This window comes from Vanessa cardui, chromosome 20 (genome assembly GCF_905220365.1).
Source record: "Vanessa cardui chromosome 20, ilVanCard2.1, whole genome shotgun sequence".
NCBI lineage: Eukaryota > Metazoa > Arthropoda > Insecta > Lepidoptera > Nymphalidae > Vanessa > Vanessa cardui.
In genome coordinates, this window is record NC_061142.1 from 428,828 (window position 1) to 452,646 (window position 23,819).

Here is a 23,819-nt window from a genome sequence, read left to right on the forward strand (position 1 = left end):
TGAGGTGGTGGCCGGCGCGGCTCATTGCCTGGAGTCCATTCATTAGTGAATCATTAGATGTACGAGCCGCGCGGTAACTTTGCGCAGTCGTTGCTGATATGTGCGTCGATATTACTGGTGTTTTTTACCATTTCGTACCATTGATGGCGCGCATGTCTTAAGACAAGCTGAGTAGACATTCATAGTAAAAAAAACAACGAAAGTAGGTAAGTAGACTAGCAAATAGTAGTGTTATCGATCATAGACTATTCCATACAAAGTAATGAACATACTATCCACGAATTCTAAAACATTGGAATAAACTAGTAATGACATCAAATATCAATCTTTAAAGATCAAACGCCACTACTGGCGACTGGACAGCCAGTCCATCACGCTGTTCACATCAGAACAGGGCACCAAGTACTACAAGGAGATTCCTCTCAACGAGATTTTGGCCGTCGACACTGCGAGGACTCCTCAGTCGGGTACGTCAAAGATTAATTATCCTCTGGTACCGGGCGGCTCCTCGTCTTCGACGCTACCGAGCCGCTAATAACGCGAGCTCGACCGCAGACGTGATGCACTGCTTCGAGCTGCGCACGGCCAACGTGGACTACCTGGTGGGCGTGGACCCCGCGTGGCAGGGCGGCGCGGCGCCGCTGCCGCCGCCCGAGTCGGGCGTGGGCGCCTACCTGGCGCGCTCGTGGGAGACGGCGCTGCGCCACGCGCTGCTGCCGCACCCGCGCGCCGAGCCGCCCGGCGCGCCCGAGCGCGGCGCCGAGATGGCGCAGCTCTACCGCATCCACCCCGACGAGGTGCTGGGCTCCGGCCAGTTCGGCATCGTGTACGGCGGCCTGCACCGCGCCACGGCGCGCCCCGTCGCCATCAAGGTGCGTGCCGCCCGCCCCCGCCCCCATTCCCCACGCCCCCTCGCCCCCGCCACTCACCGCCCGCCCTCGGCAGGTCATCGACAAGCTGCGGTTCCCGACCAAGCAGGAGGCGCAGCTGAAGAACGAGGTGGCGATCCTTCAGAACCTGTCGCACCCGGGCGTCGTCAACCTGGAGCGGATGTTCGAGACGCCGGAGCGGATCTTCGTGGTCATGGAGAAGCTGAAGGGCGACATGCTCGAGATGATCCTGTCGCACGAGAAGGGCCGGCTCACTGAGCGCATCACGAAGTTCCTCGTCGCACAGGTATGAGTGCCCAACTGCCGCGTCACTTCAGTGGCAAACTTATGTTCTTAGAGAACTCAGAGCAAAATAATTAAACTCATATGTTTGTAATAACTTTTAGCACGAACAGTGAAAAAGTAATTAATAAATTAAATTTACATTTTATACTTCCGATTTACTAACAAACAATGTAATCAAGTATTTACGCATGGAGCATATTGAATATATTAGACTTACCTAAGGCCTTCTATTCTCTGCAATATGAAACACTAGTCAGAAAACTATGAGACTACGGTACTCAACAATCAAAGGTCTCAATCTCCAAATTTTATATCTTATTATAAAATTGATTGTAGAGTGTAGATGTAATGAGCTAAATAATGAGCAAATTATCTCTCGGGGATCCAGTAAATAAAGGATTCTTGAGGGATACTTTCTTGGTCCATTTATCTTTCTCATTTACATTAATGACTCAACATATCGCGGAGGTAAGAAATATGAGATTAACATATATTTACTTAATAATTTATTGTTTGTTCGCAAACATATCTGTTTTTCCTAGACCGAAAATAATAATAATTATTGTGATCATTTATAATTGTTAATATGTTACTAAGTATATTTGATGTTGGTGGTTTTTTTGATAGCTTTAGCTTTAGACATCGCGCGTCTCAACTAATGATAATTGCTCATGTGCGTTTACGATCACCAACGGCAGATCCTGGTGGCGCTAAAGCACTTGCACGAGAAGAACATCGTGCACTGCGACCTGAAGCCGGAGAATGTGCTGCTGTCGTCGGACGAGGCGTTCCCGCAGGTGAAGCTTTGCGACTTCGGCTTCGCGCGCATCATCGGCGAGAAGTCCTTCCGCCGCTCCGTCGTCGGCACGCCCGCCTACCTGGGTGAGTGCCACACGATAACGATCGCTCAAAAGATAACGATCGTTTGAATAAAGTAAAAAGTAAAGTAACAGCCTGTAAATTTCCCACTGCTGAGATAAGGCCATTAAGGAGAGAGATTGGAACATACACCACGCTGTTCCAATGCGGGTTGGTGGAATGCACATGTGACAGAATTTCGATGAAATTAGACACATGCAGGTTTCCTCACGATGTTTTCCTTCACCGCCGAGCACGAGATGAATTATAAACACAATTAAGCACATATATATATAGTGGTGCTTGCCTGGGTTTGAACCCGCAATCATCGGTTAAGATGCACGTGTTCTAACCACTGGGCCATCTCAGCTCATCGTTTGAATGTCGATACAATTTTCAGAAAAAAAAGTTCTACTGTTAACGTTAACTGATCGGTAGACTATTATTTAGTCGTAGAAAAAACAATTTAAAAGCAAGCAGACTACATCTTAATTTTGACTAAAATTACATTTTGACCTATGTGAAGTTAAGAACAAGGTTTGTTATCAAAAATAAATAAACTAGGTACAAAAATGTTCTCCGTGTTTTCTAGATATTTACCTTAAAGCATCGACCGCTTACGATAATATCATCAAGATAGTCTAGACAAACGTCTCCAAGTAGTCTTACCAAACTATTTCCATTAGGCGTTGCAAAGGCGTTACACAAAACGAGTAGCATATTTATAAACTGTTATAATCCATTTCTGATTTCCGTACTAAGCTCTGTCTTTCCCATATCTTCTAGCTCTATCTGAACTTGTATTCACTCCATTCCACTGAACATATCCTACCATATCTGTTTAATACTAGGTTGGGGGAAAAGTCTTTTCGCATATAGTATATATGAACTTGTTATAAAATCTCTTTGGCTATACCATTTGTATCTGGCTGGTTTTGGTATCATTATAAAGTTTTAATTTTAAAGAAGGCACTTCCAAATTCAAATTAGGAATTTGTGTGATTTTCATTTGTTTTTGTTGTTGTTAATTAATTTGAGTATTTAGAAAATAAAGTGATCGTAACAGTATAATAATAATTAATCATTTATCATACGTAACGTTTGTGTTTTGAAAACTTTATAACTTTTCTTTTTGTTAACGGTGTGCCCTGCAGCGCCCGAGGTGCTCCGCAACAAGGGCTACAACCGCTCGCTGGACATGTGGTCGGTCGGCGTCATCGTGTACGTGTCGCTGTCCGGAACGTTCCCGTTCAACGAGGACGAGGACATCAACGAGCAGATCCAGAACGCCGCCTTCATGTACCCGCCGACGCCCTGGAGGGAGATCTCCGCTGAGGGTAAGTGTGTGTAGAGACCATCCCCCCCCCTGCGAGTGCGTGCGTGCGTGTGTGCGTGCCCACTACAGCCCGTTCCGCCCGCAGCCATCGACCTGATCAACAACCTGCTGCAAGTGAAGCAGCGCAAGCGGCTGTCGGTGGACAAGTGCGCGGCGCACGCGTGGCTGCAGACGGCCGAGGCGTGGCGCGACCTGCGCGCGCTCGAGCGCCGCGTGCGCGCGCGCTACCTCACGCACGCCAGCGACGACGCGCGCTACGAGCGCGCCGAGCGCTGACCGCCGCCCGCACCCGACTCTACCCGAATCTCCTCCCTGCGACACTATCGTTTGTTTCACGGTTCTAAGCTTGTACAGACAATTTGAGGGCCCTGAAAGTGTTTTGACTCGCTTCAGAAGCCGCCCCCCGTCGGTAACGCAGTACATTATAATCTTTTTGCAAAAGTAATTTCTCCCTGACATTGACACATTGCCGCCATGTTGCATTTTTCCCGCCAGTAAAATGTTTCCTACTTAATGCAGTGACGTTTGTCATATGACAAAAGAATCAACTATACAGCCTAATTTTATTTAATCTAATTATAATTTAAAAATAATTCAATTTTACTAATATTATAAACGAATATCTTTTCATCGGTTTTTTTTTTAATATAATTATTATTTTAAAAAACCGCTGAAATAATATTCAATAATCGTTAAATGACATCGAACTATATATTTTTTGGCAGTCTGTAGGAATTTGTCGCGTCGGTTAGGAGTGGGCTACAAGCTTCCCTTAACACATTGTTTTATTTTATCAAATTTGCATTAACTATGTAACAACGCATGAACTATACGAACGAACAAAGCGTTATACCCTCAGAGTATTTATTTGATATAACACAGCATTCCTACCGCTATAGCTGCTTAATATAATTAAGTATTTCAATGAACATGAGATTCTAATTTATTTACAATTAATTATAGTTTAAGATGCGTTTATTTATACGCTTATATTATGTGTTTATATAATGTAAGATATTATTATTATTATCATAGAGTAAAATGAAATTAAAATCAACAGATGTAAAAAATGTCGTAATAACAATAACTTGCATTTAATATTAATTTAATTATTTTAAGTTAGTCGTTAATTATGTGACGTCAAATCAAGAGGAAATACTTAAATATTATAAAGCTACAGTCACACATTACGCCCAGGTGATATTAGAATAGCGACTAGATGACCCAACGTAGGCGATGCGGTCGTAGCTTTATAAAGATACCGCAACACACGGCGCCGAGTCGTTAGTTGAATTCAATCATTAAAATATAATAATAAAATTTTATTCTAAAATTATTAAATGAGAATTGTTAAATAGAAATTATAAAGATATATGAAATGAGTGACAAATTATATGAATTAAAATGTTTTTAAATGTATGTGTGTGTGTGTAGCGTGCGTAACGTGATGTGAGTGGTCTAATCGTTAACAAATGGTATACCTCAAGACGAGAGAGACATGTAACGTCAATAAAGTGGTGTTTATATCTAAGTATATAATTAAATGGCAACACAATATGCGCGCAATGTATGGTCAGTTAGAGACCTTCGGGTACTTGAGTGTACTAGGCATGGGACGTCGGTTGTGTATAGGATATTTGGATTGAATATCGGTGTTGGCATCTGTTTTCGGATATTGCCCTGTCTTTGTTTAACTTAACATTGTACGATATGTGAGAAAGAGATCAAACGGATGTGATATCGAAATCGGTTTAACAGTCGCTTCATCTCTTTCTAACAGATGGGTTACAGTTAAGTTAAAGGGAGATAGGGCGAATATTATTGTACTTTGGACGCTTTGATGTACCCGAACGATAATCATAGTTGTTTAGATGCGGTGGAAACGGTTACTCGTGAACATTAAATCGATGATATCTGATGTTCCGACAACATCCGCTTTCGTTTCGGACAATATATCGAACACACGCCTAGAACGTAGTTATATTGGAAAAGAAGGCATGCAATGTACATGCCTGTGAGACGAAAGCATTTTATATAGAAAATGTTTGACTTAGTTAATATTAAAACAGTTTCAAGTTGCAATAAATTGACGAACGCACAACATGTCAGATGTTGTGCGTATGACAAGATATAATTATGGCACACCTTGCACCCGAAGGGAAGTTTTCTTGTATTGGATATGGAGCCAGAATATAAGAGGCCTCACCGATGGCTACCTACGCACGTATATCTGCATCTGTGTTTTCGAGGTCAACTATTGATAGTTTGATTATCGATAGTTTACCTCGAAAACTATTCAGGTTATATTATATTCAGATAGTACTATCGATAGTATCGTTTTGACCAATACTATCGATAGTATCGATAGTATTGACACGTGACAATACAATCGAAAGAAAATCGATACAATCGCTAAAACCTCAATTATCGATAATCTATCGATAGTATATCGATAGTGGACTATCGATGTGCAACACTAATCTGCATAGTTTCGTTGCCGGCCTTTAGGTAGGTAGTGCTCTACTATCGCCAATAAATCGAAATCGCGATTAACACATCTTAAATTTTTTTTTCGGATCTCTTCACAAGGGAACACACCAAACAGCTTAAACAGTTTTTAGATGCAAAACGAACACAACAGGTTTGTTTTGGTACTTACGGCGTTTTAGATTCCGTCCGTATGTTATATTCACATCGACATCGCTTACAGAGATTTAGCTCAAATGTGATCAGGATGACCTGTGATTGGCCTCAATAGGTTAAAATAAGTAGTTGTATTTCACTTATCTTGTAATAGTAAAAAGATAAATGTTATGTTGTCTAAATCCCCTTATATTACACTTATATATATTTCGACACTTAGCAGCTAAACGCCTAATGTATCCGAACGTAATCTTTTAATGTACGAAATAATAAGCGAATAAGTGAAATCAGCAATTAATTAGCAAAATTTTATTTTTTAAACAGCTTGAATTTATTTTTGTCGTATATTAAGAGCACGTATCATTTTTTTCAACTGATCTTCTTTGCTGAAATATTCATAATCTGTCACATTGCGAGCCACAGACTACAAATTTACGATTAGTTTCCGATTCGAATTCGATCATCGCAACGCAACTACGTTTCGAATCGATTGCATTAAAGTCACAAACTATTCGTAGATTTGCGTTTATCATATAATATATCTACAACTCAACGGGCGACAATAAACGTAACTCAATCACAGAAGTAGTAAACGTTTAATCATGTCTAGAATACAAACACCACGTCTATATTATAGTTATAAGCCACTTGTAATAATTTCCTCTCGTATAGATAAGTAAAGGGACTCGCGTCTCGTACAACGGCCTAAGTAAGTTTAATGTTGTAACGTATTTTAATAAGACGAATATAACCATTAGATAATAAAATATAAAACGTATCTTCCATTTACCGATTTTTAATCTGTGCCAACAGCTAAAAGATTGATTTCAGTTTAGTTACGTTAATATTACTTTATTATGGAGTGTAGAGGTAAGAGGAAGTATATCATACGAAAAAAATGGCTACTGATGTACAAGGGTTCCATAAATTGCCGAAATGGCGCTACTGTACTAAGAAGGTATTGCCTAACAAATATGCGCTTGTTTGTGATTTATAGATTTGATATGATTAATAGAATAATTTAAAGAACGTTTTTTAACGTATGTCTAACTTTATTTTTTATAAATCTACTCTACGAGGTGTTTGCGCGTTCCTTCAGATTCCACCTTCTTGCTTCAGCGATATCTAAATTGATTACATACAGGGACGATGTTTATACACAAGTATCCCTCAACGTACCTCTACACTCTTGTTTAAGGGATTGCACACACCAGCGTGACCACTAGTGACGCGCTACTTGTCAGGCTACAATCATATACAAGTGACAAATTAGTTGGCTTCAGAGGTGTGATTCTAGCTTTATAAAATATCGTCTATAGTATTCGCTCGCGGTGCGCTGCTGTGTACTACTCCTTACTTTTAAATTTTTTTACAATACATATTATATGATTTTACTAATGATTTTCTAATACTTATGGTAGCGAGGTATAGTATAATTTATAATAGGCTTTATTTAAAAAGTAATTTCTGGCTGCTTGCACATAACTTATAATTTTAAAGGCGGAAAGTTTACGTCTTGCAAATGTGTACAGGACCTTATTCGGTGTCAAATATTAATATGAATGGTGTTACTAGAGCAGGGAATAAGTTTGTAATTCGCTACAGATATTTACGTTAGTGTAATTTAAATATTTATAAAAGAACTGAGATTTTATTTAAATTTCTTCGATAGTTCTTTGAACAATGCAACTTCCATTTTCTGTGATCTCTGACTTTTTGATATATAACTTTTAAGTATTTTTTTTTATATTTTTTGTTTATCGATCTTTTTTAATTACAATTTAGTTTACATAAATCCAGTAGAATTATAAATGATGTAAGTACATAGACACTAATGTAAGTTACATGCAAATTATATATTGTATAGATGTTTTTATTTTGTACTAACAGTAAAATAATAAATTTTCATTAGACGGCTGTGAACAACAGGACAAATCGTTTTTTCTATATAGTTTTTGTGACTGTGAGTAATTGTTGGCTCTAAAACAATGAGCTCGCGCCGACGACACTTTTATTAATTCTAATAGCTTTAACTCATTCCGACTATAGTATTTATTATCTGTGCATCACATTTATTACTTATTTTTAATTATACTAAATATTAAATGTAATACGTCTTCTTTATATAATGTTTTTTTTTAATAACAGTTCAAATTCAGTGGCAAATACGTTAACCAGTGGCAAAATATTATTAAAAGATTTTATAAGTAAAAACAAAAAGAACACAGATAACATATATTTTATTTTTGTATATATTATACATTTTTTTGTATAAAGTATTTAATTTTTTACGGTTGGTAATCATAGAGATTAATGTTTATTAATTAATAACAAAGTTAATGTGTCAACTTCGTTAGAAAAAACAAAAATATTATGGCTCCACTACACTCACACATAGTCAAATCCTTGATTATTGTTCGTTTGCGCTAACGATGCTAGTTTAAAAATAAGAATTTAAATTTAAAGCATGCGATGAAACGTGATAGTCGATAAATCTATTTTTTTAAAGAGATTCAATTTCTGAACTTGGAATCAGTGCCAATCCGCAATATTTCATAATTGGAAACATTTAAGTATATTTTACCTTATTTAATAAAACTAGCAATGTTTATGACGACAATTTTATTTCTGTTAAATTTGAAGGGGAGTATAAATTAGAGCAATTTCTCGAGCATTTCTATGTAATTTAGCGTTTTTGCTAATGTTCGACGCTGCGTTTGGCGTTATACTCATGGCAAGTTAGCGTTTATCGGTAATGTTTTTCCATCTTGTTTTGAACTCAATGGTCTTTAAAACCAGGGCATATCAATACGTCGAGCGTTGCTTTCGAAGTAAATTCGTAACGTAAAGTAATGCTCTAGTCTAGACTCACCTTTATGTATATGTGATCAAAACGCGTGTCTCGCCGGACATAATATTATACCGTTTTTATTTCAACACCAAGAATCCGAACGAAGAATGCAGCTCAAGCATACCTACGTATATATGCAAAATAAAAATAAAACAGCTTCATAATATTAATTAATATTTCTGTTATGTAATCGTTTGATATATTTTGTATTTTATTAAGTATAAAAATGTTAAAATATTTTATATGGCAACTCTATTGATAACTTTAATAAGTGTAAAAGGAGTATATTAATAATTTCATAATAAATACTGTTTTAAATTATACGTTGTTTTTTTATCCTTTAAATATTAATTGAAACAGTATATTGGAGCAATAAATTACTGCAACCGTTTTGATATAAGTTTACATGATCTATTACTTTAAAAAGTGGTCTGTGCAAGCCCGTCTGGGTAAGTAGCACTCATCACATATAGTTATAATATATGTATTTGCCGCCAAAGAGCTCTGTATCATTGTGGTCAGGTTTGAAAGGTAAGTGACCCAGTGACCCTGTACATTACAGGCACAAGGGACCCTTCATCTGAGCTTCCAAGGATGATGGCGCATTGGCATTTATTTTGAAATTAAATACATCACTTGCCAAATAAAAAACATAACTTCAACTTATTAAAAAGTTCCATCTAATTGTAGTGTAAAGAAAAAAAATACAGATGAATTGATAACCTCCTCCTTTTTGAAGTCGGTTGAAAAGTAATGAAGATGCTGTAACAGTTCTTGATTGAGAGCAGTGACGTATTTATCTATAGTTGTTAACTTGGAAGTTTAACACGAATTTATTTGAACACAGCGCCGTTAATAGTCGAGCAGTTTGTCGCGTGCTTACAGCGCTGTTAACTTCATGGTTCTTTGAACGTGAGCGCTGAGCTATATATCGAGGCACAGGGCTGTATAACCAAACTTTTATAAGCCACATAAGTTGCTGATAGTTGAATAAAAAATTATTATTAAAAAATTATTTGTTTTTGCAACATATTATACATCAAATACTTTTTTTATTCTAATTCTCCGCCGAGTTATTTTATGACACAGATCGAAATTATTACTGTATTGGATCGCTAAGTTATGATTTAAAACGACAGAGTTTTGCAATAATAATATCTTTTTAAATAAAATACATATTGATTGCTTGAAGATTCATCAGTTCCGAAAAAAAATCTGAAAAGGTTTCCTTCGTAGGGCTTTTCTATTTATTATTAGTTCACTCTGGCGTTCTTTTATATCTGTACTAAATAATACATTTTAAATATAATAAAGTGCTTAAAATGATATGATTTTTTAAGTCGGTGAATAAATAATATTAAAGAATAGACAGCCCTATCAGAGTCATCGCTACGCACCTTGAACTTCGTTCCACTAGGCTCACAGATGAGAAAATAATAACGCGACTACACACAGTGCATCGCGCAAACATGCTAGTAGTCTTACTTCTCATATCTCAAATATCTTGCGACTGGGTGGAGATATCCCAGAATAATTACAGGAAGGAACCTCCCCTAAGAGCCGTGCAACAAGCAGTTAACGTTCGATATGAAGATAAACCCCAAGACAGCAGACTTGATCGCAAAAACCATTCGCTTATTCAAAATCCATGGAACAAAGCTATAATCGATAGAGTGACTAACGTAGGTAACATAAAACGCGTACAAGATCCAAGTGTTAAAACACCATCGATAAAGATGAGACCCACCGAAAATGTACTCCATAAGACATCCAGTGATAAAATAGACTTAATTAATCGTCATAATATTAATTCTGAACTACCGCGCGTCTCGATATATAGTCCACTTCAAGTTGAAGAAACAAAAAGGATCGAAGCAACACATAGAGATCTTATCACAAAATCAAGTAACAAAGAACTTGTAAAGCATTCGCATGTAATAGATAACAGTAATGTTAAAAATCTAGTGAAATCTTCGAAAGTTCCTTCAAACCACAGGAAAATTGTCATAGAAAATCTTAACAACTCTCCAATTAAGGAATCTGGTGTAAATAAAATCTACAGGGATCAAGAAAGCGAAGAAGAATTTGACGAAGACGATACAGCTATCGAAGACAGTAATCTCCACGTCGGTAACGTGAAAATTATCAGAAATTTTCAAAGAATACCTCACAATGGACACAATAAATTTAATTTCGTAAACAACTTGAGAGAAACTCATATTTTTAGTAATACTTCTATTCCAAAAGTAACAAGAACAGGTGATATATTCCGTACAGACAATACAAAACATTTCCACACTATAGAAAATTTCGATGAAGACGAGTTTAAAGGAGTCTCTTTGAATGATTATAAGTTTTCTAATGACTCGATTACGACGACACCAAATTTTTATAACACAAGACTAAACAAAATACATTTTAAAAATACCGATGATCAGATAACTAAAGTAGATTCTACATCTTCACCTAAATTAAAAATAATTGATTTAAAAAACAATGCTCCTGAAAAATCGATGGCTAATGAAGAAGAAAATATAATTGATAACGACCATATAGTGCCCAAGGCAGAGACTTTGCGTGGAATGTGGAAGCTAATGAAAGTTGTTACAGAGACTATCTATAAAAATACACAGAGAACCTTCAAGAGTAAGATTAAATACCTGGAGGGTTTAAAGACTACTATACTAACAAGCATAGGTAAGACGTTCCACACCATTTTTAAACTAAATATGCATATGAAATAATCGTGTGAGCCACCACCAGTGAGTGACCAGTACAGGCTATTTTAGCATTTAAAATGACAAGTAATAAATCCTATACCGATTAAAGTTTTTTTGACAGAAGATTTTATATAAAGAAATTTGATTGAGATTTAATATAACAGCTAATTATGTGACTGTATTTATCCAACAGAGGAACAAGTCGAGAATATTTGGCCTGATGACATAGAACATCGAGGTTCCAGAAAACGACGAGCGCGTTCTGATGGGGCGCGCGGCCACGTCGAGTTCCCCTCGTCCGAGAGTACACTCATGACCATATCGTTTCTCACGTTTGCGGTTTTCCTCATAAAGTTGGTTTTGGTAAGAAATTGACATATTTCTCAAATGTTTAATATGCTAAACATAAGAGCATATAAGACAAAATAGTTAAGTATAATGTTTTTATTAATGAAGATAACAATTAATACATCGTGCTCTAAATATGAAAGTCGTCCCAACGTTATTCGTTTATAATTTACATATTATTGTATAATGGTTTCAGCAAGTAATCCACACGTACAAGAATAAAACGATGATGGTTGCCCCAGCGGTATTTGCAGCGGTAGGACGCGCAGCAGCTGCCATTCGAAAACAAAACTAATGTTGATTAAATGTGATATATTCTAATTTTATCATTCATTTCAATATGCCCCTTATGTATAAATAACACTTTTTAGTGAATCTTCTTCATAATCGTGTCAGTATGGAAGAAAACAAAAAACTTTGTAAAAAATTTCTTAAGTACAACTGATATAAGATTTACCAAGGAATTAAACGATGAGAAGCCTTTATGAATTTAAGGGTAAACTTTAGTATTCAGTATCAATAGCAGTTGAAAAATCCTAGGAAAGAGGGTTGGGGGTGAGACTTCTTATCAGTCTAACATTCCTAAAGTAAAAGGAAAAACAAATTCTTAGACATTGGGTTTGTCAAAGAAGACTTCAAATTCCTCTTCACAGTTTGAAACCACTTTTGTCTCAGTTTTGTATCAGAAGATCAAGGTAAAACACAATTAATTTGAAAAAATGCATAAGTATGAAAGCCAATGGCGATAAGTACTATCGAGGGCCAGTGACAGACAAGAGTGACGTCACACGACATATATTAAACTTAATAATTTCGGGATATTTACCATGTTTTTTTTGGGTTTCAACTGTCGAGATTATGGAATCCAAGGGATTGCATTACAAATTCGCATCCCGAATTTAAGGTTGGGTAAGGGGGGGTGGTGTAGTTAGGTACTACCACCACTCCCCCCGCGCGGAAATCATTAGTTTTTTTTTTCAATTTTTAAATTTCAATACTAAAATCATCAAAATTCGTACTGTTAGTTAAATTTTGGAAGGGGAGAGATATAAAATTCCAATTATTGGTATACATTGTGATTTCTGGCGCTGCGCCGGCCGCTACCGCTGCACGCTCGCTTCGCTCGCTCGGCTTGCGCAGCGTTTGGTCATAAAATCTAACCTAACCTAACCTATCCTTAACTACTATAACTATCTACTATTTTTGTTGCCGTAGTGGCTTCGCCACTCCTGTGCTGTTAATTTTGGGTGAAAAATAGAAACAACAATAGGTATATTTTAGAAATTTATAATAACCATTTATCTGTATATATACTTGACTACATTTAATAACGCGATAAATGGATCTTTTTTTATATTTTATGTTATATTGTATTCTATTATCATGTTCGTAAAATCTTCTGGGTGATTATTATTTTCTTTACAAAAGAATCACTACACTACAAAATTAAATTAAATTTTTACACGTTTTTTTTACTATAAATTAATATAGTATTTGTTAAAATATAATACAGAAAAAAGCTAATAAACATAAAAATAATGATTTAAGGTTAATTATAATGTAAAATATCGATCCGTTACACGTAACTTTAAACGCACATTTAAAAAAACTATGGGTTTCCGCGGTTTGGTAGTGGTAAATTTCGAGAGAGGGGAACAACCCCTTTAAGAAACAACCCCTACTATCATCAAATTCGGAATGCGAATTTCTAATGCCGACCCGAATCCAATAATAACATTATGCAAACCCTCGCAAAATAAAAATGAAATAAAAAATTCGCGAATCGATACGGTGAGTTTCGTCTGCAAAACACTGCAAAAATCGAGTGTCGAGTGTACATAAAATAAATTCAACTAGTGACAATGGTAGGGGTGAAAGTGACAATAGTAGTGGGGACCGGTGTTTACGCAGCAAACGCTCGTACGTTTGCTAAAGGAGGTAGTTCGATACGGACACTTCTAACATTATCAACATCTACCCGCAAACTTCAATCTCGTGAACAAGACATTCGTAGACAATGTCGAAATATCGAGCTCCACCGAACAAAAATAAAAAACATGGTAAATATCCCGAAATTAATAACTTTAATGATAAAAATAACCATGTTAATTTAATAAAATCTTACACGACATATAGTTCCGTTTTCGCGCGAAAATTTAAATTGACATTTTGAAACCATATTTTTTGGAGTAAATTACAGTGTTTTAAATTTTTAATATACTTGTGGTCTATTCTATATAGAGTTCTTTAAAATAAACACAAAAATAAAAATATCGCATCCTCCCTGTTGAAATTTGCAAGCAGTACAAATAAATATAGTTTATTTTAAAAGAAATAAGTTACAAATAAAACCTGGTACGTATTCGTTGTTTTTTGTACAGCGTACTCTGTGCAGCCTATAAAATGTACAATGTAATGGGCATGGGGGTGACATGCTAGTACAAGTGACTGTAAAAAATATTTACACGGAAACTTACATTACTTTCCGTGTACCATCTTACAAAGAGGACGAGTCATCTAAGACACACAAAACCCTTTGAATGACACTACCTAGATGTCGCTACAGAGCACAATCTTTAATTCCTTATTTTTTTAATTTTAAATATCCAAATTGCTAAAATCACATTTTAAATGTTATTTAGAAAGTAAAATCAGATAATTTGTACGTTTATTATATGATGAAATTTATTCAACATCACAATTTTGCAATGGCAGTACTGTGTGAAGTTAAGTCGAAGTTAAGTTATAAACATAAACTGTAAACATAGAAATTAGAAAAGTTTGAAAAACTCTTGTCGAATTCGTTCCGTGTGTTGTACATTCGTTGTTTTCTCTATTAATTAATACCTTATTTACATTAATTTTGACCTTTGCGTGTTTTACGGACTCTATTAGTGCTTTTTTCAAGTATATTTGGCTGTTTTTTTTAAGGATATTATCATATCATACTCCTTACTTGACCAACCCCGGCAACAATTTTAGATGTGATGACGGCGGATTTACCGAAAAACTCACGACATACCTGTTATTTCGGGTGTAAAGTTGCTGGTAAGTAATACATTAAAATTATTAACACATAGGACGACTGCTGTTGTTCCTCATTTTATATAAAAATTACAAGTCCATTTTCTTTCGGTACAACACTTGTTTTTCCAAACTCTTACATTCGGTCTCATGTTTAGTCAATATTTCATTCTAAATTAGTTTGTATATACTAATAACAATTATAATATATATTTATGTAAGTGTGTGTATGTTTATATATATATATATATATATATATATATATATATATATATATTTATGTATGTGTGGATTTGTATAATGTAATTCAATATAAGGATGGTTTTATGCATCTACTGTACGCTCTTTCTTGCACGTGCTAAAGTTTGGCTGGTAGATAAGGCTATATAGCTTTAAGCCTGCCTTTTGCTCAAATAAATAAATAAATAACTACATAACGGCCAAAAATTAGTTTTCCATTAAACATTTTATCGTATATTTGTTTTTTTAATTTTTATCTTTTTACATTTTTCATGTTTAACTAAACTTTCTGATATAATAAAAAATATTTATATTTAATACCAGGCCCATTACATCATTTCCCTGTGCCTGAAAGAGATGTAGAAAGGTTTGAAACCTGGAAGGCAGTGTTGGAGAATGACGCTAAAGAAAAAGGAAACACTTACATCTATAACCAACTGCGGTTATGCAATAAGCATTTCGAAAATTATTATGTATTACCAAGCAACAGGCTAACAAGAAATGCTATTCCAACTCTGTGTATTAAGAAAGGTGAGAGTTGGTTGACATACTTTTAAATAACATTTTATGCAGTAACTCATTAATACATTTAGAGAATCAGAATAAATTATTAATTTAACTTCATACAAAACCTTCATTAATCTCAGCAATAGAAGTGTAAATATATATGACATATATATAACTTCAAATGCATGTTACACAAGATGAAGAGTACAGAAGATTACAGTACTTTCAGTGGTTTATTTGTACCTCTTCTTAATTATCCAAATTAATATTATAAAGACTAAAGATTTGTATTTTTGTTTGGAAGGGATTTGCATGACATTTGACACAAAGATAGCTTATAACCATTATTAAAATATAGGCAGTTCATTGTTGCGAATATGAAACCACCCACATAAAAGTGTTACGAGATATTGCTATATATGCAAGACAATTTTTATTTCTCAATGCACCATGTTACTTGTAGAGAAAAATTATAACATAATTCTTGTTACAGATGATATTATGTCTATTAGTCAATCAATATCCACAGAAAATTCTGTTGATATTGATACCTGCGGTACCAATCTCAACGGTTTTCAAGTTCTGATGGATGAGGCTGCTATAGAAATTACTAAATTTGACATACAACAAATATATGTGCCAGGTTGGTTCAAAGGATTAATAATTTCTCTATCTGTTTTAAACACATGCCAAAAAATATTGGCGCAATAAAGATAAAATTAAATTATATTCCTGCTATTTCTTATCTAGCGTGAAAAAATAAAAACTGTCTATCAGTAACAGTGTTTAGATATATCAGTAACTAACACAAACACACATGACTGTTTTTTTATAAATGGAAAGATCATTGCTAAAAATTAATTATAGCTTATGTTTTCTATATTCGTCTATGTATACTACATACTGTACCATTATAATTTATTATTTATTTATATTTTTAATTAAGTAATAAACTATTACCAATTTGTGTATTTAAGTACTTTATGTAATCATAAATAATGTGATTTTCGTAATTGTATGGGCAAGTATGGTGCTCCGGACACACCATGATTTTAAGTAACCCAATGAGGTTGTCGCAAAAACGTAACTTATGGCTTGTTATGTAAGTGCGTAAAAAATAGCAGTAATTTAAACTACAGCACGCTTTTAAAATAGTACCGTGCCAGGGATCTGACAAAAATTATATGCTATTAAGATAGAAGACAGATGAATGAGGCCACTCTTAGTTGAAGAATTGAATAAGCATTTTATTCCTAATTGTTAAAAGCAACTTTTGATTATTTTATATTAATGTACCATTTTCCATTCTTTAATTCTAACTTTTTACCATTGTTTATGCTAAAATTATCTTATACAACAAGTAAAATTCTACTAAACCAGAAAAGACAATGAAATATTTTTCTAACATTTACACAACCGACGAAAATTTAAATGAATTGTAGTTTCATGTAAAATGTAAATATATTCATACACATACACACACTAAGAAACTAACGCCATCTAGCGGAAAGGGCGGGAGCATAGTAAACAAGTGAAACGTCAGTGTCGCATCCATTTCAGACTTCAGTCTAATGTCTATACGTATAATCTATGATGGACACTGCGCCGAGTATTGATTAGAAACAAAATACAAAATTTATTAGTTACGCTCACATTCTGTTAATAAATATATCGTTATTATAAGCCATGACTTCTCAACTCTTCCAATCATCAAATATGATATATGAAACGGCACCCAAATCCTATCTGTCACCAAGTCTAAATGGCAAGTATTTTAGAACAATAAACAGATTCGATATTTAAATTAAGTTATTAAACACATTGTAATTACGTTTTCTAGCGCGTATTAATTAAAGTTACGCGTCTTCCATTGCAGAACTTATTAAACAAAACAAAAAAAAACTAATGAAAAACAACTGACAATAATAGAATATTCGGACTAAATACTTAATACAAATTCTATTCTTACACTTATATTCAATTAATTATTTGATATTCAAAAATATTACATACTAAGAACTTGTTATATTGTTTCAGCAATGGACGATTTATCAAACATCTGTCGTATTTGCGGGGTTATTAATGTATCTCTCATACCGTTGTTTGGCGAGGACGCACAGAAAAATGAACTTGTCCAGAAAATAAATAAATATTTACCAATAACGGTAAGTGTGACCTTCAGTATATGCATTTGTTACAAAAACTTCAATTTAACGTTTCAATGTATCTTTTCATAGTTTTTTAAACTAGAAATTCAGTAATATAGACAAAAAGATGCTACAAAATCTAAATTTGGTTGTAACAGGTGTGCGAACAAGACAGTTATCCCCTGGGAATATGCCAAAACTGTGCTAGCACAGTGCTGAACTGGCATGAACTGGCACAATGCTGTATTAAGACTGAAAAAGAACTGACTTCAAAGCTGAAGGCGAGCACACAGCCTGACAAATGCAGTGGACACCAAGTGAGTTTTCGGATTATAGTCTAATGAATAGTCAAATATATTAACCTATTATATAAATAAGTAGAGAGGACATTTTTAATGCAATAAATCAATTAATTTAAGAAACAAGCCATGAAAGGACCATTCTGACACATTATTGGGTTAGTGTACAGTACTAGTAAAATAAAAATTTAGTAGTCCTTAGTTCAAAAATCAAAAATCAAAATCAAAGTATACTTTATTCAAGTGGGCTTTTACAAGCACTCTTGAATCGTCATTGAACGATTAAGTGAAGCTACCACCGGTTCGGAAAGTAGTAGTAGTAGTTCTACCGAGAAGAAGTTCAGTATTATTACCTGATTAATATTTGATTAATTACTTTAAAGGAGAGGGTGTCAAGTTGATTCCACTATGCTGCTCCGGTGCTGGTTGGTCATATACTTGTAAACCAACTTTTTCATTGTTCACTGCTGAGCACTAGATAAGTTATAACTTACATGAATAACCTGCAATCCTTGATTCAAATAGCGTTGGACAATCCCAAAGCTATCTCAGGTTAACTATTTGTTTTTATTTATGTAAATACATTTTACATTACATTAACAGCCTGTAAATTTCCCACTGCTTAGCGTATACCTTCTCAATCTTTGAGGAGAAGGTTCCTAACATATTCCACCACGCTGTTCCAATGTGGGTTGGTGGAATACTCATGTGGTAGAATTTCTATAAAATTAGACACATACAGGTTTCCTCTAAAGGTTTTCCTTCGTCGCCGAGCATATGATGAATTAAACACACTGTTAATTAAAAATTAGTTTTAAAATAGACACAAATTTAGCACATGAATATTCAGTGGTGCGTGGTGGGTTTGAACTCGCAATCATCGGCTAAGGTGCACGCGTTCTAACTGTTTGGCCACTGACTCCATTTATGTAGTTTTTTTTTATGGTATAGGTTAAGGGACGAGCATATGGGCCATCTGATGGTAATTCGTCACCATTACCCATAGACAATGACGCTGTAAGAAATATTAACTATTCCTTAAATCGTCAATGCGCCACCAACCTTGGGAACTAAGATATTATGTCCCTTGTGCCTGTAGTTACACTGGCTCACGCACCCTTCAAACCGGAACACAACAATACTGCGTACTGTTGTTTGGCGGTAGAATAACTGTTGAGTGAGTGGTACCTACCCAGACGGGCTTACACAAAGCTCTACCACCGGTACTTAGTAGTTTTCTTTAATTGTTTTAATGTCTAATTTATTGGTTTCCTTACAGAACAATGTACAAGCAGGTAGTTCTTCAGCCGCTACACATGGAGAGGCTCGTGAAAGGTATGTGCATAAATTACACCCTTACCTCTGTTATAACTTTCACAAAGTTGGCATGTGATCTTTCAGGTTATCAGCCCCTTGTTTAATTTTAATAATAAAAGAAGTCCTGAACAATGTATACTTCAAGATAATGAATATGGATGAAGAAAACTCTGACTTAATGTATGTCTGCCAAATGTGCCCCGACAAAGCTGCTTCAACGTCAGTACACAGCCTGTGTGAGCATCTGATAGCAAATCACAAAGAGCTTAATGATATGACATCTGTGGAAGCGTTTATCAAAGAAAACATTACATTCGAGGAAGTTCTGGCAAATGACGCCGTCATCGACGACGAGCTGGAGGATCAAGTGGCAGAAATACCGAATTATTTTTGTCCCTTTTGCGAGAGTGCGTTCTCATCGCCCACGCGCCTCGTGTGCCACTTAAACCGACACATCGAAGTGAGCATCGACGATGGAGTTCTCTGCTGCGACCGTCTGTATGCCGATAAGAAATCTTTCGTCACACATTTGCAAGAAAAACACGTGAACAGATCGACAGAGGGAGCTCTGATTTGCAAAACTTGCGGTTTAATCGAGAAAGATCACGACGCCTTGGCAGCTCACGTAATCGAGCGACACGCGGACGTCGAGGAGCGAAAGAAGAAGACGGAACCGAACCTCCGATGCCAGAAGTTCATTCCGGCCGTGTGCCCGGAGTGCAACAAGTCGTTCTCTAACAAATACAACATGCTCACTCACATGAAGACCCACACCAGTGAACTCTCCACCAGCAAATTCATGTGCATCAAGTGTAACAAAACCTACAAGAGCCGCGGCAGCCTCACGTATCACCAGAGAGTGGTCCACGAAGGGGTACTTCCGTTTCTGTGCTCCATGTGTGGGGAGGCGTTTCCGTCGCGCACGGCCAGAGACACACACGCGCGCATCCACACGGGGGCGAAGCCGTTCACTTGCGATTACTGCAACAAGTCTTATCGCGCCCAGAACACCCTCAGTCGACACATAGACATGCACCTGAATATACGGAACTACGAGTGCCACCTGTGCCCCAAGAAGTTCAGGAAGAGAACCCACCTCGACTACCATTTAAAAACACACGAAAGGAAGAAGTGAATAACTGGCGTTATATTTGTTGCAGATTGACGCCCAGCTGCGACGTTCCGAATATCGTCATATTTAGTGAACGGAGAGTAAAGGAACGCGACTCGGACGAGACCGCGGGCGGCGCCTCTGATGACGACCGGCCTCTCGCGAGCATAGCGACCAAAAATGCCAAAACAGATCTTTACCAAAAACTGTATGCCGCCCTTGTAAACTTTCGAAATCATTTCACGACGGAACACGACGGCCACACCTATTCCGACTTCTCGGATTCCAGCACGACTGATGACGAGGAGACGGGGACGCAGGAGAGTTTAAACAGCTTCGACGACTTGACGCACAGCAACATGCGCAAGGACAAGATGGACGAAGAGACGCGGCTCGAGCTCAGCCAGGCGCAAACCAAGATCAACGGGAAGGTGTACTTCACGTGCGCGACGTGCGGCAAGAACCTCAGCTCGACGCACACCTACATATTCCACAAACGCATACACACGGGCGAGCGGCCGTGCGTGTGCCACATCTGCGGGAAGCAGTTCCGCACGCCCAACGGACTGCAGAGGCACCTGACCGAGACCCACGAGAAGCAGCGCCGGTACATCTGCGTCATGTGCCACAAGAACTTCGCCAACTCGCAGAACCTCAAACAGCACATGAGGATCCACACGGGCGAGCGGCCCTTCGTGTGCGCGCACTGCGGCAAGCGCTTCACGCAGAGCGGCTCGCTGCACGTGCACCTCAAGACGCACAGCGAGCACTTCCCGCACCGCTGCGCCGAGTGCGGCGCCAAGTTCCGCCTGCGCGCCGGCCTCGCGCGCCACCGCCTCAAGCACACGGGGGAGCGCCCGCACGCCTGCGCGCTCTGCGGGAAGGCCTTCCGCCAGCGGCACGAGCTCGCCAGCCACGCGCTCACGCACTCCGACGCCAAGCCGCACGCCTGCGCCCTCTGCGGCACCGCCTTCCGCCAGCGGCGCGCGCTGCGCCACCACTGCCGCCGCCTGCACGAGCCCCACGCCGGGGACGCCGCGCACATGGTCTACGGCCACGCGGGACACTACGAGTGACGCGAGCGTCTCACCGCCACTGACAGGACCGAACCGTACCAGACGCAGTCGAATAAATATAAAGTATTTCCGTAAATATTTCTCGTTATTTCGACCCCCCCGCTACGTATTCCATATCGGACAAGCTACTCTCGGATCGGAACTACAGGGAGCGTACTCTCAATTTGCTTTTCAGCGCGGTAGGCACCTCGAAACGCGACGAGGTGCCGGAGGTCGAGGCGCCGGAGGACGAGGCGAGCGCCGCGAGGCCGAGGGCGATCGTGGTGGAGGGCGGCAAGCGCTACGGCGAGTGCGGCGTGTGCGGCAAGCGCGTGCGCACGGCGGGCTGGCGGCGCCACGCGCGCTCGCACGGCGCCGCGCGCCTGCGCTGCCCCGCGTGCGGCCGCGCCTTCGCCGACGCCGCCAACCTGGCGCGCCACCTGCGCGCGCTGCACCGGCGCCTGCGCCCGCACGCGTGCCCGCTATGCGCGCGCCGCTTCTCGCGCGCCGGCCACCTGCGCGACCACGTGGACGCGCACTCGGGCCGGCGCGAGCACGTGTGCGACGTGTGCGGCAAGGCGTCCAAGTCGCGCGCCGCGCTGCGCATGCACCGCCGCACGCACGACGCGGCGCCGCGCCACGCCTGCGCGCGCTGCGGCGCCGCCTTCAAGCGCCGCGCCCAGCTGCGCGCGCACGAGTCCGTGCACACGGGCCGGCGCGACCACGTGTGCGCCTGCGGCAAGGCCTTCCGCCTGCGCAGCCAGCTCGCCGCGCACGCGCGCCGCCACGCCGCCGCACCCGCACCCGCCGCGCCCAGCTGACCGCCCGCAGCCGAGCCCCGCTAGGTCACGGAACCAATTCTGAGAGGGACGATTACTATTTGCGCATTCGTAGAGATGCGATGCCCAAATAATCTGCATAAAAAAGGACGCCATGTTATGTGATCACGTCTCGACAGACGACAACTCAGCAGTACTGAATATATTATATATGCATATGTACAGCACATATCACAATAATACAACTCAAAATGAACACAACCGGCTGCCATTTGTCAACTGTCCAGCGAGCGATTGCTGACCGACCTTCCCGACCGAGTATTCCACCCATGACCCGCTGCACAGACACGGCCTGCTGTCGCTGTAAATTGGTCGCCCCAGACAGGACCGGACGCCCATACAAATCGTATGCGTAAATTGTAAAAAATAAAGAAAAAATTTATATGTTGCAATATAACAATCGTATCGTGTGTCAGTAATGTCATCCCTTATCTGCGCGCATGTGTTGAGCGACAGCTGTGCATAACCGATATCGCTGTATTTGTTACCGGTGTAACACTGCCGTATCGATTATGCGTTTATTAGAGTATAAGTTGAAGTTGATTCTATTGAAACGAGAAATAAAATATAACATTAAACTTATGAATTTGATTTGTGCCTGTTTCGTAAAATGCCATATCTTTTAGTATGCAAACATGAAAAAAAAACGACAGTACATTCACGACCTCGTTAAATACAGGCCGTAGGCAGGGGGGGTTTTGGGGGTTCAAACAAAATTTTTCGCCAAGTTAAGGAAAGTTGATATATTCACGCGTTCTAACCACTGGGCTATCTCGGCTCTTTTAAGGGCAACAGGTCTTTTTTTTTCAGCCTTTTGCCGTCCACAGCTGGACGAAAGCCTCCCCCATAGAACGCCAACCATCCCGATCTTGGGCAGTCCGCATCCATCCCGTGCCCGCCACCTTCTTCAAATCGTCGGTCCATCTTGTCACAGGGCGCCCTACACTACGTTTGCCTAAGCTCGGTGTCCACTCTAACACGTGTCGGCTCCATCGGCCATCAATGCGTCTGGAGACATGACCAGCCCACTTCCACTTCAGCGACCTAATTCTCCGCGCGATGTCGGTGACTTTAGTTCTCTGGTGAATGTCCTTATTTCGGATTCTATCGCCCAGAGAAACCCCAAGCATCGCGCGTTCCATCGCTCGCTGAGCGACCTTAAATTTGTGGACCAGTCCTACGGTGAGAACAATACGGTGAGAAACGTGGACAACGTTTCGGCACCGTAAGTCATTACAGGCAGGACGCACTGATTAAAGACCCTGGTCTTAAGCGACTGTGGGATCGACGATTCAAAAATATGACGCAACTTCCCGAATGCCGCCCAGACCAAACGTATTCTTCTTTTA

The 23,819-nt window shown here is 38.9% G+C and overlaps 4 protein-coding genes across 7 annotated transcripts in view; all 4 read left to right on the forward strand.

Annotated features, from left to right (window-relative positions):
• Positions 1-3,972, forward strand: part of LOC124538509 (serine/threonine-protein kinase D1) — an 89,046-nt gene extending 85,074 nt beyond the window's left edge. For both annotated transcript variants that reach the window (XM_047115592.1, XM_047115593.1), the window contains exons 10-15: positions 335-467; positions 556-872; positions 946-1,176; positions 1,874-2,057; positions 3,188-3,370; positions 3,455-3,972. In XM_047115592.1, coding sequence (XP_046971548.1) covers positions 335-467; positions 556-872; positions 946-1,176; positions 1,874-2,057; positions 3,188-3,370; positions 3,455-3,645 — 1,239 coding nt within the window. In that variant the 3' untranslated portion in view covers positions 3,646-3,972. The remainder of the gene's footprint in view (positions 1-334; positions 468-555; positions 873-945; positions 1,177-1,873; positions 2,058-3,187; positions 3,371-3,454) is intronic.
• Positions 3,973-10,289: 6,317 nt separating this feature from the next.
• Positions 10,290-12,265, forward strand: LOC124538409. The gene is made up of 3 exons (XM_047115459.1): positions 10,290-11,560; positions 11,777-11,946; positions 12,128-12,265. Exons 1-3 carry the CDS (start codon positions 10,333-10,335, stop codon positions 12,224-12,226), a joined length of 1,497 nt encoding a protein of 498 aa, XP_046971415.1. The 5' UTR covers positions 10,290-10,332; the 3' UTR covers positions 12,227-12,265.
• Positions 12,266-14,675: 2,410 nt separating this feature from the next.
• LOC124538408 (zinc finger protein 585B-like) lies at positions 14,676-21,728 on the forward strand. 3 transcript variants are annotated; one of them, XM_047115456.1, is made up of 7 exons: positions 14,676-14,979; positions 15,520-15,726; positions 16,196-16,345; positions 17,740-17,867; positions 18,008-18,166; positions 19,428-19,483; positions 20,626-21,728. In XM_047115456.1, exons 1-7 carry the CDS (start codon positions 14,919-14,921, stop codon positions 21,650-21,652), a joined length of 1,788 nt encoding a protein of 595 aa, XP_046971412.1. In that variant the 5' UTR covers positions 14,676-14,918; the 3' UTR covers positions 21,653-21,728. The 3 variants fall into 3 exon arrangements, with proteins under 3 accessions (XP_046971412.1, XP_046971411.1, XP_046971413.1); XM_047115455.1 differs by having other exon boundaries at positions 19,550-20,895; XM_047115457.1 differs by lacking the exons at positions 14,676-14,979; positions 15,520-15,726; positions 16,196-16,345 and adding an exon at positions 17,248-17,467 and having other exon boundaries at positions 19,550-20,895.
• Positions 21,729-22,023: 295 nt separating this feature from the next.
• On the forward strand, positions 22,024-23,048 carry LOC124538410 (serine/arginine repetitive matrix protein 1-like). Its single transcript, XM_047115460.1, has one exon. The coding sequence runs from the start codon at positions 22,116-22,118 to the stop codon at positions 22,542-22,544; it is 429 nt and encodes a 142-aa protein (XP_046971416.1). The 5' UTR covers positions 22,024-22,115; the 3' UTR covers positions 22,545-23,048.
• Positions 23,049-23,819: the final 771 nt, after the last annotated feature.

Bases quoted from the DNA above. Each gene is read 5' to 3' on its own strand.
- LOC124538409 (XM_047115459.1), top strand. From the start codon at position 10,333: ATGCTAGTAGTCTTACTTCTCATATCTCAAATATCTTGCGACTGGGTG. The intron at 11,561-11,776 runs GTAAGACGTTCC...TTTATCCAACAG, and splicing joins TACTATACTAACAAGCATAG to AGGAACAAGTCGAGAATATT. The intron at 11,947-12,127 runs GTAAGAAATTGA...TAATGGTTTCAG, and splicing joins TCCTCATAAAGTTGGTTTTG to CAAGTAATCCACACGTACAA.
- LOC124538408 (XM_047115455.1), top strand. From the start codon at position 14,919: ATGACGGCGGATTTACCGAAAAACTCACGACATACCTGTTATTTCGGG. The intron at 14,980-15,519 runs GTAAGTAATACA...ATTTAATACCAG, and splicing joins TTTCGGGTGTAAAGTTGCTG to GCCCATTACATCATTTCCCT. The intron at 19,484-19,549 runs GTATGTGCATAA...GTGATCTTTCAG, and splicing joins CATGGAGAGGCTCGTGAAAG to GTTATCAGCCCCTTGTTTAA.
- LOC124538410 (XM_047115460.1), top strand. From the start codon at position 22,116: ATGCGCGCGCCGCTTCTCGCGCGCCGGCCACCTGCGCGACCACGTGGA.